At 43.7% G+C, this 17,147-nt stretch overlaps 1 protein-coding gene across 3 annotated transcripts in view; it reads right to left on the minus strand.

The window, feature by feature from the left end:
* LOC117422225 (alpha-actinin-1) overlaps positions 1 to 17,147 on the minus strand; it is a 76,560-nt gene that overhangs the window by 20,895 nt on the left and 38,518 nt on the right. For all 3 annotated transcript variants that reach the window (XM_058987202.1, XM_058987203.1, XM_058987201.1), the window contains exons 5-8: positions 10,934 to 11,021; positions 9,658 to 9,736; positions 7,129 to 7,210; positions 2,290 to 2,375 (exon numbers count right to left, since the gene is read on the minus strand). In XM_058987202.1, coding sequence (XP_058843185.1) covers positions 2,290 to 2,375; positions 7,129 to 7,210; positions 9,658 to 9,736; positions 10,934 to 11,021 — 335 coding nt within the window. The remainder of the gene's footprint in view (positions 1 to 2,289; positions 2,376 to 7,128; positions 7,211 to 9,657; positions 9,737 to 10,933; positions 11,022 to 17,147) is intronic.

Below are 17,147 nucleotides of genomic sequence, written 5' to 3' on the forward strand. Positions count from 1 at the left end.
AACTCCATGCAGCTAAACCAAAGCCATTATCTTGGTTTAAAAATCACTCTAGAATAGATTATTGTTACAATGTTCTCAGAGTAAGAGTTGAGGGGAGTGAAATGATTCTGGAAACAAAAAACAAACAAAAAATAAATAAATCAGGGATGTGCTACACCATTAACCTTAGGATTGCTCAAACAATAACACAGAGAAGCACATTCAACCTTTTTAACTTCGTTTGACCTCATTGTACATTTGTGTAGACATGTGATGTTAATAAGAGTCAATGCAAGCTCCCTGCTGGATTAATAGAGCCCAGGACATTTGAGAAACCGCTCCATTACTACTGTACTCAGTTGTACACTGGCTGACTGCAAATGCAACATCTAATCAAATGTAATTTATATAATGCCTTTCATACAAAGCACTGTACAATACAAAGCCAAATCACAATAATACATTATATAAGGATCCCAAGGCAGGTCACATACACAAAAAAGCCAACCATTAGACCAAAAAGTCTAATGAAGAATATTTTGAAAACAGCAACAAGCGATTGAAAAGAAGTGGTTTTAATTGTAAAAAACATAAACCTGCCTGTAAAGGTAAGCGGGGGCAGTGTGGGTTATTGGGAGAAAATAAAAATTTTACCCCAAAAATAAACACATTGGCAGAAATCCTGCATTTATTATTTTTAATTTAAAAAATGTATGTTGTAATAATTAAGCGCATTCATATAACTGTCTACTTTATTCTCCCTTTTGTTCTATAATGGTACATAATGCTGAAGTCAACGTTGCGCTGGAAATAATCCGAAGAACAATTAAAGGTCTAATTAAGCTCATTATTACTTCATTAGACCTTTAATTGTTCTCAGCTCCTAAAAAGTTGCCGATTTCAAGTTACTTATAAAATTGTATCATTAAACTTGAAATCTCCAACTGTTTAAAAGCTGAAAACAATTTAAAAAGGTCTAATTAAGCTATGAATAGTTCAATTAAGGGTTCAATTAAGTAATTGAGAGCTCAGTTGGGATGAAAACCAGCAGCCACAGGGGGTCCCCAGGACCAGGATTGGGAAACCCTGCATTAAAAGGATGACTGAGCCCTGGTGTGGGTCATGCGTGTACATTACGGAATGACTGAGCCCTGGTGTGGGTCATGCATGTACATTACGGAATGACTGAGCCCTGGTCTGGGTCACACACACACACACACTATGGGATGACTGAGGCCTGGTCTGGGGAGCATTGCTTTGTCAGGGTCACACATGCACATTACGGAATGACCGAGCCCTGGTCTGGGTCATACATACATATTATGGGATGACCGAGCCCTGGTCTAGGGTGCATTGCTTTGTCAGGGTCATGAGAACTGAAACCATTCTTCGGCCCCCAGCTTGGGATCCCCAGGTTCAGATCATTACAATATTTTATCTTGGTGAAATTAACAGCTCTTTTTCTCCTTTCCAAAAAAAATAGAAGTTCATTAAAAAGATGATCAAACACTGGAACAAAACACTTTAAAAACATGCCCTGGATTATCCTTTTTTTGTGAAAAAAATGTTGCACTCTGGAATGGCTGAAACTGCTATACAATGGGAGTATTTCCTGCCATACAAACTTGTGTATTATTTCCCCCCCCAATATTGTAAAAGCAGTTTTTTTTTTTTTATTTCAGCTTTGCAATTAGACACCAAAAGATAAGGCATTCTCAGCACTTCAAATCTCTCTCTCTCTCTCTCTCTTTCCGAGCACAAAAACCTTTAATACAGCAACTTTGCTTTATCAACAAAATACTTGATTTAGAGTGAGCTAAACTACTTGCTACTGTATGCAACTTTCTGTCCAAACTCTTAGACTAAGTAAGGAAATGATTGCTGTTTCATGCTGAAAACATCATATTACATCCAAATTGTTTAAACCAAAACCAGCGTTTGCATGACATTACTTCTCTTCAAACCCAACAATCTCATACCTACAGAAGGAACGGGCCATCAATGAATCCTTCACATCCTCACAGATACTGTACACATGAATATACGCTCCTGCCTAAAGCTTGGTTTGCTGGTTATGGGTGGATGGTGGGGGCAGGGCAGTGAAACTGGAGACTGCTTTTCCCAGTCTAGAGGAAGTAGACTTTTCCCATCATGCAGCTGGCAGAAAGGCCCACTCTGAGAGCCCTGTAGGGAAGGAATTCAAAGCTGGAGGGAGGAACGAGACCATTAAAAATCAATAGAGAAAGGGAGAGACAGAGCAAGAATAAGAGAGAAAGGGGCTGCTGGGAGAGGGCAGAGCATCTTGGATACCTTCTGGGCGCCGGAGAAGGCGTGGTAGAAGCTGGAGACGTAGGTCATGATAGCCTTCTCGTCTGGGCGGACCGTGCCAACGATGTCTGTCAAGAGAAAGAGGCGGCAGGTTAAAAGGGGACAATAAGACCCCAATAAGGTACTGAGGAGGAAGTGCTGTAGTTTCAAATGACATGTTCATATTTATTTTGTTTGTTGTTTCTCCACCACTTTATATGATGGTCTTTCACCAGAGTTTTGCCTTTCTATTATAAATGTCCTCCCTCCCAATTTAGAATCCACCATTACGCGCCCTCACTGCAGTAATTCCCCACAGCAGCTCAGAACTGCAGGTCAGTGGGTGTCCTCCGATCCCACACCAAGCCTATTGCCTCCCTACACCCACAAGCTTGTTAGTTGATGTTGGCGAGCTGCCGGCCCCTGAAGTACAAAGGCCAGCCCTGCAGGTGTCCGCTTGAGGTCACTCAGCATCTGGCCACTGTAGCAGGGTCAGGAAAAGCTGTCCCTACCGGTTTTGTGCGCCAATACTCCACGGGAGCGCCACAGCCATTGCAGAACGTGCTCCTCTGGCTGTATGACTCCCCGGCTCTGCACACAGCTGTGCTGTTACCAGGTGACACTCCCCTGGCTGTATGACTCCCCGGCTCTGCACACAGCTGTGCTGTTACCAGGTGACGCTCCGCCGGCTGTATGACTCCCCGGCTCTGCACACAGCTGTGCCGTTACCAGGTGAGCGACTTGGGGCCGAGGAGCTGCTCTTCTGTTCTAATTGCCGAAGTGTCTCTTTAGAAGAGCGAGCATTGGGGTCACAGGAGATTGGTAGATAGCACCATTAGATAGCACATGAGAGCATTTCTCCATTTAAAAAGGGAGGGTTCATTGGGAAATGAATGAAGACTGCAGAACCAAAGCGCTGTTAGTTATTTTCAAAACCAAAAAATTATTCAAAATTACTATTTGAATATGCATAGCATTGTGTTTTACAACAAGTATAAATCAACAAGTATAATAAACCAACATAAAAACGCTTAGTATAACCAGATGAAAAACCACAGGAAAGCTGCAAAATGACTGTGCAAATATCCAGTGGTAAGCTTGAGGTATAAGAAAAAGCAGATTGGGTGCTGGGGGTTCTCATTTAGATCTGGAATAGCTATGTGGTTGAAAACAGGAACACATTATTGCCAGTATGACAAACACTTCCTCTTAAAAACCAAAAAACAATATCATTCCTGTCATACTGTGCAGTGCTGCAAATAAGATGCATTCTGGGTGATTATACACAGAAACAACATGAACTGCATTCTGGGCAATTCTAATCTGAATTACGCATGCTATTTACATGTAAAGTGTAAAGAATACTCATTGCAATTTTGCTGCACAGCTTGAGTTTGCATGTTATCAAGCTTCTTGAACTTCGTTTAAGAACGGATCTGGGACTGCCAGAAACACGGACCAATAAGTTTGGGTTTTCATTTATAAAAAAAAAAAACCCGTACGGTTGAATCCACTTGCAATGAGTGTTTGTGTTGGTGAATAAGCGACTGGATTCTTCAGCGCTGTCCCCCTCAACACAGCCTACCTGTCAATCATTTTGTTTGTGGTCAATAAAGCAAATAAAAATATGTATTTTTACTCTTAGACTAAGTTTAAAGCAAGTGATATAAATAGAGGTGTGGTCAAAAGTTCACATACCCAATGGAAATTTATAATTTCTAGAAAATTTTGTAGCAAAAGTTTTGCTTTTGTGGATGAGTCCCTGTGGTAATGTGCCTCGCCCCTGTGTGCATTTCTGTGTTATATGCTGCGTGTGGTGTGTTAATGTTAGTGTATAGATATTGGTGCACGGGATATAAATGGGTCTGTGTAGCACGAGTGATTTAAAATATATAGTTGTATTTAGGCACAGGGATTGCACAATCACTTCATATGCAGATAAAGTATGTAACATGTGAGCGTGTTATTGCACAAATCAGTTCACGTGCTGGGATTCAAGTGAATAAGTAATTAGTAATTGAATCCTGGCACAACAGCATATATAGATGCACGTTTTACTCACTCGGGGGTTGTGTGTTCAGGGTGAAGGAACGGGAGAGAGTGAGGAGGTAATAATAGGAAGAGGAAGAGGAAGAGGAAGAAGAAGAAGCAGCAATTGCTACGTCGTCCCTGTGTGTTAGTGTCTGTTCATTTTGGCGTCAAGTGCCGTGTGCTGTTTTTGTTTCAATTTTTTATTTGCTTCATTAAAACAGTGAGCGCAGCCATTGCGTCTCAGTCTCAACTCCAGTACTGTCTGTGTGTGCGATTCTTTCTGGCCTGACGTCACCCCTACAGCCAGCCTGTTCACAGTCCCGGTCTAAATCCGATTGAGAATCTTTGGTATGAGCTGAAGGCTGTGCATAAGAGAAGTCCTTGGAATTTGAATGAACTGGAACAATTTTCCATTGAACGGTTAAAAAAAATTAAAATAAAAAAATAAATCACTAAAGAATCAAGCAAAAAGCTCACTGACAAACACCCTAATCATTTAAAAGAGGTTGCTATTGCTAAAGGTGCCTCAACTAGATATTAATGTTACATGTCAGGGTATGAATACTTTTGAATTAGCATTTTTGGAGTTTAGCAAAAAAATTGCTGAAATAATTGTAGACATCTAACTTTTTTTCCTCACCACAAAAGTAAAACTTTTGCTACAAAAGATTTTTCCTAAAATTCTTTAGGTCCCACAATGCACTCTGCTTCTAACGATTGTTTTCATTCTTTTGAACGTTTTCACCACGCTTTGTTTGTTGTATTACTAAACTGTGGTGCAAGAGTTTACCACTTCTGTTTTGCAAACAGGTGGCAAGGTAACTAAAATGATTAAATGAGCACAATAAAGATATATTCAACAGATATTATTGGCATTAAATGTAATACTGTCACATTAAAATTGTTTTAATTCTAATTAAAACATACTCTGTTAAGCATCTCCATGTCGCACATATAAAAAGCTGTCAGCATTCTGCAGTTTAATAGATTTTATAATGAACCCTACTGCTCACCCCGTCAGCATGCTGCACCTACTGCTCACCCCGTCAGCATGCTGCACCTACTGCTCACCCCGTCAGCATGCTGCACCTACTGCTCACCCCGTCCGCATGCTGCACCTACTGCTCACCCCGTCAGCATGCTGCACCTACTGCACACCCAGTCAGCATGTTTACACATAGTGCTCACCCTGTCAGCATGCTTACACATAGTGCTCACCCTGTCTGCATTCTGCAGTTTAATACTTTTTACAATTTTATCTAAGCAATATTAAAACAAAACCAGCAATTATCCACAAATCGATACAGACTGGGTGATAAAAAGTCTTGATAGCAAAGCGACTCGGCGAAACCTCCCTTTCAATTCAGAAACCTGAGCATGCGTAGGAAAAGGCGAGATCGACTTGTTTCCCGGTCTACCGGTTTCCTGTGACACCGGTACGACGCTTCTTTTTGCATTGCTCGCAATGCACAGGTATAAAACTAGATGTCGCTGCCTCTTATCAGCAGTTTAGAATGTTCAGGGTAGATGGATACCCAGCAGCACCACCCCTCGGTAAACTGTGGCTTCTCTTTCAAATATTCCTCAAATATGGACCGCTCTGCCGTCACGCTCAGCGTTTTCGCTGTCGCTCGTCAATTATGAATGTTTTTTTGAAAGTGACGAAAAAAAAATTAGTCCAGTAGTCACTAGTTACGACTGCTTCTGTTTGAATGTTAGTTTGTTTCATTTTTTAAAAATATGCATAATCCGTTTGTAGCTTAAACACAGTTACATAATGATGCTTTTTATTTTCAAGGGATTTTTTTTATTTTTGTATTAAATCTCAAATGGAAGAATTTAAAATGTTACTACCAGCGCTCCGTAGATCTCAGTGGTTTCTTTTTTCTCTCTGTCTCGGGAAACACGCTCAGTAGACAGTCAAATTATGAGGCAGACAGTTCGCACTTTCTAAAAAATTACTCTTAAGTGTGCCAGTGATCATGTTCAAGAACCTAAAAATATGCAGACTTGGAATTACAGGGGCAATGCAACCCAACGCAGAAAAAAAAAAAAAAAAAAGTTGAAATGCGTTGGACAAAAGAAACGAAACAGCAATGCTTGACATACTGGAAATCTTGATTCCCATGGTTTGATCCCAGAATTACATCAAGCAGAAGGATCTTGAAGGATCCCAGAGTGTCAGCTTCAACAACATTACTGGGGAGTTGGTTCCAGACCCTTTTTTCAGGTCGAAAAAGTCCCCTGGGTCAACATTGTCAATACCTTTTAGAATTCTGAATGCTTGAATCAGATCACCGCGTAGTCTTCTTTGTTCAAGACTGAATAGATTCAATTATTTTAGCCTGTCTGCATACGACATGCCTTTTAAACCCAGGATAATTCTGGTCGCTCTTCTTTGCACTCTTTCTAGAGCAGCAATATCCTTTTTGTAGCGAGGTGACCAGAATTGAACACAATATTCTAGATGAGGTCTTACTAATGCATTGTAAAGTTTTAACATTACTTCCCTTGATTTAAATTCACTACATATCCGAGCATCCTGTTGGCCTTTTTTTATAGCTTCCCCACATTGTCTAGATGAAGGCATTTGAGTCACTAATTTCATTTTAAACCGTTTGAATGCCAAAGCATAACAAAACACAGAATAACAGTGCATACACAGAGCAGAAAAGTGGACTGGCAAAATATATTAGTCGTCGTCCGCCCCCACCACCCCGGACTGGAGTTTTGTACCAGTAGCGACGACTGAATTTCTCCAGTGACTAAAGTTTATTGTAAAGGCAGGGAAAACCCTGGTCACTCTCTTACCCTCAGCATCCAACATCTTAGGAATGTCCAGGTACTTCTCAGCAACATCGAAGGCTGTGTTCAGGTTGGTCATGGGGTCATCCTGGAGAGATACGGGGGGGGGGGGGGGGGGTCAGAGGTCACTGAATCAGCACAAATATCCAGCAGAGATCACAACTATGTTACCTTTTGTTTTTTTCATTTAAGATTTTCTTGAAATTTGAAAAGCAACTAGGTACGGGTGTGGAATATCACAGTTATCTTTACCAATGCATTGATTCAATAGCCTTGTTCTACTGCAGGGGTTCAATAGCATTTCTCCATTTCATTCATTACATTCTATTGACTTTAAAAAAGTCTGAATTTCAAAACGCCCCTGTGGTCTCAAAACATGTCTTCCCTCTACGTACAGAGTGTTACAGTGGATGCAAGCAACAGCAATAGTTCCAAGTAATATTTCTTACATCCACTGGGGGCAGAGTATTGCAGGGGGCCAGGTTAATAGTTAAGCTCTGGCTTACCAGCAGACCTTAGAGAGAAGGCATGTTTGCAAGTTATAGCTCCAGGGCTTTAATATGTGCTTTGAAGGCCATGCTTTAGCACACTATATTGAACAACCGCTACTCTTCCGATACAGAACAGTTGGTCTGATGCTTTTTCAGTGGTCACTTTTGTTTAACTGTTTACAGCTAGTTTACTGGTTTATTTTTTGTTCATGGTTAGTTCATGAATCAATCTATTCTTGTGAACTATTCAATTCTGTTATCATTAAAACTACTGTTGAACAAATGAAAACCTATGCCACTGCTATGATTGACTAGGATGTTACAAGCTAGAATCACAGTTAATAAACTAAAAAGTGCCCATAAAATACAGTTCTAGAGGTTCTCATGAAAGAAAAAAGTTACACCAACTAAAAAAAAAAACACAACAACACTGAAAACTGAGAATTAATAAGATCAGCAGTTAAGTCAGGTATCAAGGACAGGCCCTGCTAGAGGGGTCAGGTATCAAGGACAGGCCCTGCTAGAGGGGTCAGGTATATCAAGGACAGGCCCAGCTAGAGGGGTCAGGTATCAAGGACAGGCCCAGCTAGAGGGGTCAGGGTCAGGGTCAAGTATCAAGGACAGGCCCAGCTAGAGGGGTCAGGGTAAGGGTCAGGTATCAAGGACAGGCCCTGCTAGAGGGGTCAGGTATCAAGGACAGGCCCTGCTAGAGGGATCGGGGTCAGGGTCAGGTATCAAGGACAGGCCCAGCTAGAGGGGTCAGGTATCAAGGACAGGCCCAGCTAGAGGGGTCAGGTATCAAGGACAGGCCCAGCTAGAGGGGTCAGGTATCAAGGACAGGCCCTGCTAGAGGGGTCAGGTATCAAGGACAGGCCCTGCTAGAGGGGTCAGGTATCAAGGACAGGCCCAGCTAGAGGGGTCAGGTATCAAGGACAGGCCCAGCTAGAGGGGTCAGGTATCAAGGACAGGCCCAGCTAGAGGGGTCAGATTGCAATCTGCCCGAGCCGCTCCTTCTGCCAGTTTAAGACAGCAACTTGAAACAATGAAGCAAAAAAATGGTTTGGCGTTTGAGAATCGTGGGGAGGGACAATGACCCAGGCTAATGTGAACTCTGATCTGCTGAGTCCCACACTTCAATGTGAAGTAGGTGGGGTCGACAGTTGAAAGGTCACAATATCATAGGATTCTAAAACACAGGAAGTAAAAAATGGCACAGGCCTGGAAAGGAAGATGCTAGCCAAATTGTACTTTTTAAATATTTGCGCCAACATGTGCACATGTGGAACGGATGAGCAGGACTGGGGAGAGCTCTAGAATGATTCTTACATAGAACCCCTTTAATATTGCCTTTGTTCTTGGCAGTTCTGCCTTCGAGTCAGTAGCTGTTCTGTGTTATATTTGCTGATTCCTTCTCAGCACACCTCTATGAAAGATGCTGCTTTTCCCTGTGGATTCAGATCAGCACACAAACCTGTTATTAAACTGTAGTGTTGAGGGAGGGAGGGAGAGTTGGCATGCAACGGCCTGTGAGAGCACTTGCACTCGGAGGGAAAAACTCTGAGCACAGCTGGGCCGGATTCATATTAGGACAGGAATGAAATGAAATATAAACAAGTGTACATTCCCCCATCAGTGATGTAAATCTAAAATTCAAGCTCTCAGTGTGACAAGATCTCCAGCAGCCCCCCCCCCCCAGTATGTACATGGATGAGTGACATGCTTGGCAGCAAGTGACATGCTTTGAAGCCGAAGACAGCTGAGGAGAAGTTATCTAGGAAGTGAAACAGTCTACCTGAAAGTAAGGCATGTAAAACAGTGAGCTTTCTGCTTCCCCACTGGATTATTTTTTCTTTAATGAGAATATAGGGCTATGTCTTTCAAAATTGCATGTGAGATATTTGAGTGAGGCATGGAATTATTGAATCAGCAAGCACCAGTTTAAGAAGCGTTCACCGGTATCCTATCCACCTCTATATGGGCAGGTGAACAGAAGACAGACACGAGATTCAGGTAAAGCTCTCCAGGTCTGGGTCCTGGCCCTTACCTTGCGCAGTTTGCCATAGTCTATGAGCTCTGGGCGGTGTCTGTGAATGAGAGCACAGAATCCCAGGCCATCCTTCCAGCTGGGGGGGAAGAGAAAGAGAAAGAGAGAGAGAGAGAGAGAGAGAGAGAGAGAGAATTGAAAACTTGAGACAGCAAGGATTCTGTTTACTGCAAATACAAATCAAGTCCCTGAGACTGGGAAGATTATTATTATTATTATTTATTTCTTAGCAGACGCCCTTATCCAGGGCGACTTACAATTGTTACAAGATATCACATTATGCATTATTTCACATTATTTTTACATACAATTACCCATTTATACAGTTGGGTTTTTACTGGAGCAATCTAGGTAAAGTACCTTGCTCAAGGGTACAACAGCAGTGTCCCCCACTGGGGATTGAACCCACAACCCTCTGGTCAAGAGTCCAGAGCCCTAACCACTACTCCACACTGCTGAACATCAAATCAATTCACAGAAAGATGCACCTCACTCTCACCCAGCAGTATCACCACAGCACCTCCTAGTGTACGAGGCATTTTTTACTTCCCTAGAAACCCAGATCAATATTTTTCAACTTTACTCCTTTACCAAAAACTAACCCTACTTGGCATAAGAGTTTTCATTAAATCAATGGTTATCCCTAGACAGATTTAGTTGGACCTAAATTTCTTCCCAAACATTTAATTTTTCCACTTTTAGTTTAATTTTGTAGGAAGCCATGGAAATGTTACCCCACAGTAGGCTCTTCAAGTTTGTGGGAATGTCTTCCATAAAGAGATAAGAAAATGCCCCCTTGAGTGTGCTATACCACACACTTGCATTAACAGGCCGACACTCACCCACCCCCCAGACAAACACACACACACACACAACCCCCCCATACACACACACACACCACCCCCCATACACACACACACCACCCCCCATACACACACACACAAACCACCCCCCACACACACACACAACCCCCCCATACACACACACACAACCCCCCCATACACACACACAAACCACCCCCCCCCCCCACACACACACACACACACACACACACACACAACCCCCCCATACACACACACACACCACCCCCCATACACACACACAAACCACCCCCCCCCCCACACACACACACACGTCGACAGACAACCCCACCACCCCTCCCCACACAAACATGCAGACAGACAACCCCCCCCCCCCCCACCCCAACACACACAGAGATAGACACACCACACTTGGCTGGCATTAATAAGGCATGCGGTTACTGTGGTCCTTTTACCTTATATGGAAGTTCTGTATGTTGACATTCTTGTAGGGCGCTGTCTTTCGCTGGCACCACAGCAGCAGGCCTTCTTTGGCTGAGGTCTCTGGGTGGAGGGGGAAAGAGGACTGGGTGAGACCAAATTAACAGTAACAAACCACAGCTTGATCAATTAACAGTAATGCACAAAGGTTCACGGTTTACACAGATCTGGAAAAAAACAGCTTTTGTTCCCACTGTGATGGTGGAAAATGTTACACTCATCCTCCCCAACATGCTCTCCATTCTCATCAAGTCTACGTCTTTGCAAAACGTAGTCCAGTCTCTATTTAGCCGATAGCTAATCTGTACAGATATGTGATCTCTCAGTCAGAACCACAAGATTTCCATTACACGAGAGTAGATGTTAAAACTTCATGCTGATTTGAACTCGGCTCTCGCCAAGATAAGCACCAACTAAGACGTAGCTTTACAGTAAACTAATGTGATCCATATGTGTCTCCATCCATTTACGTTTCCTTCCATATGATGATGTAGATATCCTTCTGTCTGGTGTTAATGGCTGAAGTGTAATGCTGGCTCCAGGGATCAGCTTATTTTGCCTCCCTGGCGCATCAGCACACACAACGGCTGCGATGCTGGCTCCGGGGATCAACCAAAGTGCGGCCTCCCCAGCGCATCAGCATGACAACCGTCTGGATTGAGCTAAGTAGGGTACATCTCTGGGGTTTTCAAGTGGGCACCTTCCATCCTCAGTGTTTCGTCGACTAGCCCACGACACCTCAAGAGGGCTCGACGGTGATTCTGGCGTCCCAGCATCACCCCCCTCCGTCCCCCACTCAACTCAGCCCAGCTTACTTACCTGTCCCCAGCCAGAATCTTTCCGTCTCAACCACAGCCAGTTGCTGCTCCTTTCTGCTGCTTCAGATAAGTTCTTCACTGTGCGACGCAACTCTTGGCCACTGAATCCGACGTCTCTGAGAAACCGGGTTGTAGAGTGTGCCACAAATCCTCGACAACCCACTTCCACTGGGTAAACCCGAACTCTCCATCCATAACCCACGATTCTATGTATATCAACATCAATGTGGATCTGCGACTGTCTTGCATGTGGGGGTGCTACATTCGTACAGTCAGCCAGAAGAAAAGCCAGCTACAGTTATATATGTTACACAAAACAGTGAACAAGCACACAGACAGACAGAGATTTGGTCACAATGTCAGATACCTCAAAAATGTCTAAATCCAATCCAGTATAGTACTTAGTGCAGTACTGGTGGACTGTTCCACCCAGGGCTATTTGGTGAAATTTAAAAGGTTAAATAGATATGGTGTAGCACAGTGTGTGTACAGCATCATGAATTCAGGAGGGCGACTTTCACTATGGACAGAACACAGTAATGAACTGGAGATATCCACTGGCACACAGGTTCTTAATCTGTCACTCTTGTTTTGGTGATATCTCCTATACTGGCATGTGAATTTCTGACTTTCAAAATGGGAGGCTTGTAGTCAATTCAATAAAAGGACCAAAACAGCATTAGTTGTTTTTCAGAAATAAGCCTTTGTAAAAAGGGTAGTGAAGGTAAAGTTGGCCACTATGATTAAACGATAATTGATAATAACAAAAAGAGTCTATTATATGAATGAATTTAACGGTAGGTCATAAAAAGTGTTATTAAAACAATGTGATGTATGTCTGTAGGTTAAAAGATTCAGACAACATTTATGTTTAAAACAGTTTTCTAGATTTTACAATTTTATGCTTAACCAATTAAACAACAACAGCACTATAAAAAGAGTGTTCAGTGATTAACGTTCAGATAGAAATTGCCAGTAGACTGCAGCAGGAACTAGAGTCCTGGAAATATTTAGCATTTCTTGTTCAATATTGAGAACAGGTTCATAACTGAGTAAAAAAAAAAAAACCACACATAATGGAATTGAAATAATAATAATAATAATAATAATAATAATAATAATAATAATAATAATAATAATAAATTACACTTTTAAGCTTGTTAACTGATTAACACAGAAAGAAAAAAAAAAAGAAAAGGAGAAATGGTCCAGTCTGTGAGACTGTGACAGAGATCGAATGGTGCTTGGTGTTAGATCTCCCTCTCGACCTGCGAGGGCACTGTGTAACGGGAACAGAGTACCCTTAACTAAATGGCACGACAATTTATTCCGTAGGGTAGGTGGAAGTTGGTCATTTAGGAAAGGGGCGCAGCTAAGGTATCCAAACTCAGTGACCCAGACGGTAAACGGTGTGGCATCTGAGGATTGGAGGAGCGGATGCGCTCGTTAACCTAGGGGTCATGAGCGAGGATATAAATAGGGGACTTGGCATACGTGATCTGTTCCTTGGTAAATGGTTAGTGTTGAAAACCTACAAGGAGTCTGTTGTTTCGTGAACCGTGAGTTTTGTCTTGTGTTTTGTTAACTGTCGTCTGTTTTTAATAGACTACCAGTTGCACGATCCAGAGTTGTCGTGAAAGCCAGCATAAACCCGGACTTCACTTTCACCCCTGCATTTCACGGAGAACTGTACACCACTTGCACGTATTCATTATCCCCAAGAACTGTGTTTGTGTTTTGTGTTTAGTGTTGGTGTGTAAAACTGAACTTTTTGGTTACGGGTCAAACCCGGGGAATTACAAATACCGAGTGATACACGCCACTGTATCACTCCAACATTATTATTTACAGGTGTTTGCCATAAGGCTCTGGACATTGTTAATTAAATCAATAAACACTCTTGCACCTGGAAATCATTGTCTGTTTTATATTCGCTCTGCACTGCACTCACCTGTATTCACTCACCACTTTGCCACACGTGGTGTCAGAGTGGGATGGACTACGCAGCACTGTCGGCGCTGCTGGAGCAGCTGGACAGCAGACATGCTGCCGAGGAAAGACGGAGAGAGGAGAGGTACGCGGTGCTAATTGAGAGGGTCGGACTGGGAGCAAAGACAGCAGCGGTACCCGTCATGACGGCCCCAAAGGCGAGGACTCACAAAATGACGGTGGAGGATGACCCAGAAGCCTACTTGGTGGCATTTGAGCGGTTGGCTAACACTGCGTCATGGCCCCGAGAGTTCTGGGCAAGCCAACTGGGTCCCTGCCTGATTGGAGAGGCACAGGCAGCTTACCAGGTTATGTCGGATGATGACGCCGCTCAGTATGACCTGGTGAAGCTAGCCATCCTCCGCCGTCTGAATACACCGTGTAACAAATTTTTGTTTTTTTTTTGTTCCTGGGTAGTAAGTGTTATTTCCTAATTGCTTATGCCTCAAAAGTATAGAAAATGGCTATTATTCCCCACAAACTTTGCTTTTGTGACCAGGACAGTGATATTTTGAAATTTACCTATTTTCCAGAACATTCCAGATAGATTCAGTGCTGAGTAAACTTGGAGTAACTTCTAGAACTTTCTAGAATTTTCCAGTAATATAAATAGTAGTATAAATACAGGGGCCTTAAGCCCACCAGTTCAATTTAGTTCCAGCTGCCTAAGTGGATACATATCTGCATTTTTCTGAGATGGCATCAAGAGGCTGCAAGCATCCAGCAGACGCATTTTGCTATGTCTGCGGCCAATTTATCAAGACAAGAGCGAAAAAGTACTCCGTGGAAGCATCTGCTAAGATGTGTGAGGCCTACAAGGCATATTTCGGCATGCCTGTCGGGGATCAAGACAAACCCTGGGCACCTCATTTCACCTGCGAGCACTGCAAAAAAACTCTGGAAGGTAAGATGGACAATTGTTGCTCGGAATTTTATGTTATAAAATTTGTTAATTTTTAAAATTGTAAAAGTTTTTAATTTTAAAATGTTTTACAATTTTCAATGTTATTGAAAAAATATATCATATATGAAAAATGTTGCGAGAATCTCTTACACATTAGTCATGGGTGAAATAAATGTATTTTTATAGGATGGTACAGAGGGGAAAAGAGAGCCATGAAGTTCGCTATCCCAAGAATTTGGCGGGAACCCACTGACCACTCAAGCAACTGCTACTTCTGCATGGTGGACCTTTCCAAACGTCGGACTGGCAAGAATGCACCTGCTATCACGTATCCGGACCTTCCTTTATCCATCGCCCCGGTGCCACACTGCCATGAGCTCCCCGTACCCACTCCTCCGGAGAGAGAGCAGCCGTCTTTAGAAGAGAGCAGCAAGTCAGAGAGCGAGGAAGACGTTGTAGATCCAGATGACAATTTCAGAGGTGGAGCTGAGGAGAGAAACCCATACTACCCCAATCAAAAAGACCTCAACGACTTGATTAGAGATCTTGGTCTCACCAAGTCCAATGCCGAGCTTTTGACGTCTAGGCTCAAGCAGTGGAACTTGTCGGATGAAAGTGTGCAAGTCGCAGATCAGAGGAAGCGTCACCAACCTTTTTCCAGCTTCTTCACCCTTCAAGATGGGCTCTGCTTCTGCCACAATGTGACCAGTCTGTTCGAGGCAATCGGAATTGCCTGTAACCAGAATGAGTGGCGCCTCTTCATTGACAGCTCATCCAGGAGCCTCAAAGCCGTGCTGCTCCATAATGGTAACAAGTACCCGTCTCTTCCCCTGGCTCACTCGGTGCACCTCAAAGAGGATTACAACAGCATCAAGACCTTGCTGGACGCCTTGAAGTATGATGAGTACGGCTGGGAGGTCATAGGAGACTTCAAAATGGTGGCATTCCTGATGGGTCTCCAAGGCGGTTTTACCAAGTTTCCCTGCTATCTTTGCCTTTGGGACAGCAGGGACACCAAGGCGCACTACCACAGGTGGGACTGGCCACAGCGGACCGAGTTCTCTGTGGGGAGGAACAACGTCAAGTGGGAGCCACTGGTGGACCCCCGGAAGGTGCTGATGCCACCACTGCACATCAAATTGGGCCTTATGAAACAATTTGTCAGAGCTCTAGAAAAGGAGTCGGCAGCCTTCAAGTACCTTCAAGACTTCTTCCCTAAGCTGTCTGAGGCAAAGGTCAAAGCCGGTGTCTTCGGACCACAGATAAAAGAAGATCCTGGAGTGCAATGAATTCCCCAAGAAGTTCACTAGTAAGGAGAAAGCGGCTTGGAACAGCTTTGTCGCAGTGGTTCGGGCTTCCTGGGCAATCACAAGGCCGAAAACTATGTGGAGCTGGTTGAGACTCTGGTGAAGAACTACGGCACAATGGGCTGTAGGATGTCCCTCAAAGTCCATATCCTTGATGCTCATCTTGATAAATTCAAGGAGAACATGGGAGCGTACTCGGAGGAGCAAGGCGAGCGCTTCTACCAGGATATACTGGACTTTGAACGCCGCTACCAAGGACAGTATAACGAGAACATGATGGGAGACTACATTTGGGGGCTGATTCGTGAAAGTGATTTACAGTATAATCGTAAATCTCGAAAAACTACTCACTTCTAAATCTTTTGTAGTCATTTTTGTATTACTTTAGTATAAATACATGTTAATTTGGATTCATATGTTGTTTTTTTCTGACTATGTGAACGAAAAGACACAAATTCGCCAGTTTTCTCATTGGAAATAGGTAAATTTCAAAATATCACTGTCCTGGTCACAAAAGCAAAGTTTGTGGGGAATAATAGCCATTTTCTATACTTTTGAGGCATAAGCAATTAGGAAATAACACTTACTACCCAGGAACAGAAATTGTGTTACATAGTGATATTACAGAGGAAACCCACCGAGTGAGGCTCAGGGAGTACAAGAGGTCCCCAAATACACGCCCCCAGGGTGGTGGCGCAACAGCTCTGTGACCACATGGTACACTGGCTCACCCCGGTACTGAAAACAAGTGCGCGGATGGGTGAGGCCATTGTTATCGAGCAGTTTTGCCATGTGGTCGGCACCGAGACCCAGGCGTGGATACGGTGCCACAACCCCAACACCCCCAACACTCCATGTGTCAGCCCAGTCCGGGCTACTCACCGCTCCAACACTGCGGAGCATCCGAGCGCCACCCCCTGTCTCTGCACCTCCACCCCCACCACCGGGACTGGCTCAACGACCTTCTAGACCGCCGGCCCCAATGGGCAACCTTGCCTCTCCTCTATGTAGACCAAGGTTGACCCCCAGCTGGGGTAAAGGTGCTGCCCCCGCCCCGTTGCCATACCAGCAGCGAGACAGATATGTAACCTCTGTGCCCTCCTTTCCCCCTACCTGTTTTAGGTGCCACCAGCCGGGTCATCAGGCCAAGTCATGCCCATCTGCGATAGAG

This window comes from Acipenser ruthenus, chromosome 15 (assembly GCF_902713425.1).
Source record: "Acipenser ruthenus chromosome 15, fAciRut3.2 maternal haplotype, whole genome shotgun sequence".
Classification (NCBI taxonomy): Eukaryota; Metazoa; Chordata; class Actinopteri; order Acipenseriformes; family Acipenseridae; genus Acipenser; species Acipenser ruthenus.